This window comes from Salvelinus sp. IW2-2015, unplaced genomic scaffold (genome assembly GCF_002910315.2).
Source record: "Salvelinus sp. IW2-2015 unplaced genomic scaffold, ASM291031v2 Un_scaffold7072, whole genome shotgun sequence".
NCBI lineage: Eukaryota > Metazoa > Chordata > Actinopteri > Salmoniformes > Salmonidae > Salvelinus > Salvelinus sp. IW2-2015.
In genome coordinates this window covers 1-2,670 of record NW_019948332.1, presented here as the reverse complement: position 1 = coordinate 2,670, position 2,670 = coordinate 1, and the positions used below count along the sequence as shown (strand labels likewise).

Here is a 2,670-nt window from a genome sequence, read left to right as displayed (position 1 = left end):
TATACTTTTCTGATACATATCTATGTACCTAATTTTATCCTAAACAACTGAATATCTGATTTAGGCTAGGCAGTATTGCTACCATATTGCTTGACTAATGTCTCAAAACCTTCAAATCCTAATATATCTTCTCTCGCTATCTTATGCTAAAGGGCGCGGTGATAGAACGGTGCGCGAGTCAGTATGTTAACAAATGCGAGGGGAGACAGAGAGAGAAGAAGGAGATGAGAGTTGTATACTTGTCTACGACTCAGTTCGCTATGCGCGGATTTCACCCTCTGGTACTTCCTATCATTCTCACTCATCACATGGCGTCATGCCATGTTGCTTCAATCCTATGTCAAACCACATGTCTTCATTTGCTATAAATTTCTGGAGTTTGACCTTCCTTCCTCCTTCCCCCTTCTCTCCCTCTCTTCATCCTTTCTCCCTCTCTCCCTCTCTTCATCCTTCCTCCCTCTCTTCATCCTTCCTCTCTCTCTCCATCCCCTGTCCAGTTGTGTGGTAGATGAGATGGACTTCTCAGGGATGGATCTGGATGATGCCCTCAGGAAGTTCCAGGCCCAGATTAAAGTCCAGGGGGAGGCCCAGAAGGTGGAGAGACTGATCGAGGCATTCAGGTAACAGCAGGATTATAGTAAGACCTGTGGATTTATAGACTTTTATGAATCTTTTTTTTGTTTGGATAGTTTGTGTTGTGCACAACAGTATTCATTTTGTATTTTATTTTTTTCTGCTTCATATCTAATCTCTCTCTGTCTCTCCCCCCCACCCCACTCACCTCCAGTCAACGGTACTGTGTGAGTAACCCGGTGCTGATCCGACAGTTCCAGAACCCCGACACGATCTTCATCCTGGCCTTCGCCATCATCCTCCTCAACACAGACATGTACTCTCCCAACGTCAAACCAGAGAGGAAGATGAAGCTGGAGGACTTCATCAAAAACCTCAGAGGTGAGGAAGACGCTGACTGTTTTTTCACAACCTGAGGTAAAAGTGATGACCTGTTTTTACTTCTCCATTCTTACTCGTCAAAAAACAGACAACCAGAAGAGTGTACGACGTCTATTTCTCTCACTTCATTGGCRCGTCTCAGACTTTCCCTTCTATCCTCCTCGTCATCTCCACCTCTTCTTCTACAGAACGTTAGGGAATGTTTTATAGGAGAATTTGTAAATCACTTTCTTTCTCTGTGTGTGGTTTGTTTCCCAGGAGTGGATAACGGTCAGGACATTCCCAGAGACCTGTTAGTAGGGATCTACCATCGGATAGAGAAGRGGGAGCTARGCACCAACGATGACCACGTCTCTCAAGTACAGGCTGTGGAGAAGGTTTTGGTTGGCAAGAAGCCTGTGAGTCAACATACAGTATAAATACGTCTCGATTTCTCTATTGACGTTATATCCAATCTAAAGTGATTATCTTATTTMAGCATTTTATGAAAGTAAAYATTTATGAAAGTACAGACTTAGATTAAAAAATTAAAAAAATGGTATATCACTGTAGTTAGTGAGAAACGTGGGGAAGGTCTCCTGCTTTAAAAGTTAGTCAACTTGCTATSCCCTTCTTCTTCAYAGACAAGWAGGAGAAAATGCCCTTATGAAAGACTGACGAGATTTTCACCCTTTCTAGAGAGTTCTTCTCTTGTGTACGCACATTCAGCATTGTTACTAACACCCTCTTAATCCTTAGSCCCACCCACACATGTAAACATGTGAGTCAGCATGCTATTGTCCTCCAGGAAGTAGTCGCTCTACTTAAACCCAGCTAAATTAAGGGCAGTAATATTTTTGAGCGCTGTAGCAACACTTTTGCATTTGTCAAAAAAACTATATATTTCCAAAAATCTGCAGTAGTGAAGAGTATCTATATACTGACCAGGGAAGCCCCCCGTTCTGTTATAGACGGAAGCCTGGCAGACCAATCGGGACTCATCTCTCGGCATGTCCAACCACACCATTATCTCGAGCCAATCACGACTAGCCAGGAATCATCCTGTCGTTCTACCAGTATAGCTCTGTGCTTTCTCCGTAGCCAAACTAGGCTCATGATTGTAAAATGTGTGTTCATATTTGAAGATCCCATACCAGTTTGTTATTAAGACACAGGAAAGTTCACATGTTCAAGAAAGCAATTTTATGGATTTAAAAAAATAAATATTCAAACGTAACTGCCATCAGATGCCTCTTGTTACAGGTCACAAATGTCTACTCCACGGACTGTGTACTGTAGGTAGTAGATATACCCATGGTTAGTGTGGAAACCCCATACTGTAGGTAGAAGATATACCCATGGTTAGTGGGGGGGTAACCCCATACTGTAGGTAGTAGATATACCCATGGTTAGTGGGGGGGAAACCCCATACTGTAGGTAGTAGATATACCCATGGTTAGTGGGGGGGAAACCCCATACTGTAGGTAGTAGATATACCCATGGTTAGTGGGGGGGGGACCCCATACTGTAGGTAGTAGATATACCCATGGTTAGTGGGGGGGGGGACCCCATACTGTAGGTAGTAGATATTCCCATGGTTAGTGGGGGGGGAAACCCCATACTGTAGGCAGACTCAAATGTTGCCTGATTTGAAGTCGGATTCTGTAAACATTTACGCTTAATTGTATATTTGAGCTGGTAATCCTGAACTGCAAACGAACCTCTCTGTGCTCTCAC

At 43.4% G+C, this 2,670-nt stretch overlaps 1 protein-coding gene across 1 annotated transcript; it reads left to right on the top strand.

The window, feature by feature from the left end:
• Positions 1–446: 446 nt before the first annotated feature.
• LOC112079157 (IQ motif and SEC7 domain-containing protein 1-like) lies at positions 447–1,352 on the top strand (the record flags this gene model as incomplete). The annotated part of the gene is made up of 3 exons (XM_024145186.2): positions 447–620; positions 788–954; positions 1,213–1,352. Coding segments are annotated over exons 1-3 (414 nt in total), but the record flags the coding sequence as incomplete, so codon positions are not given.
• Positions 1,353–2,670: the final 1,318 nt, after the last annotated feature.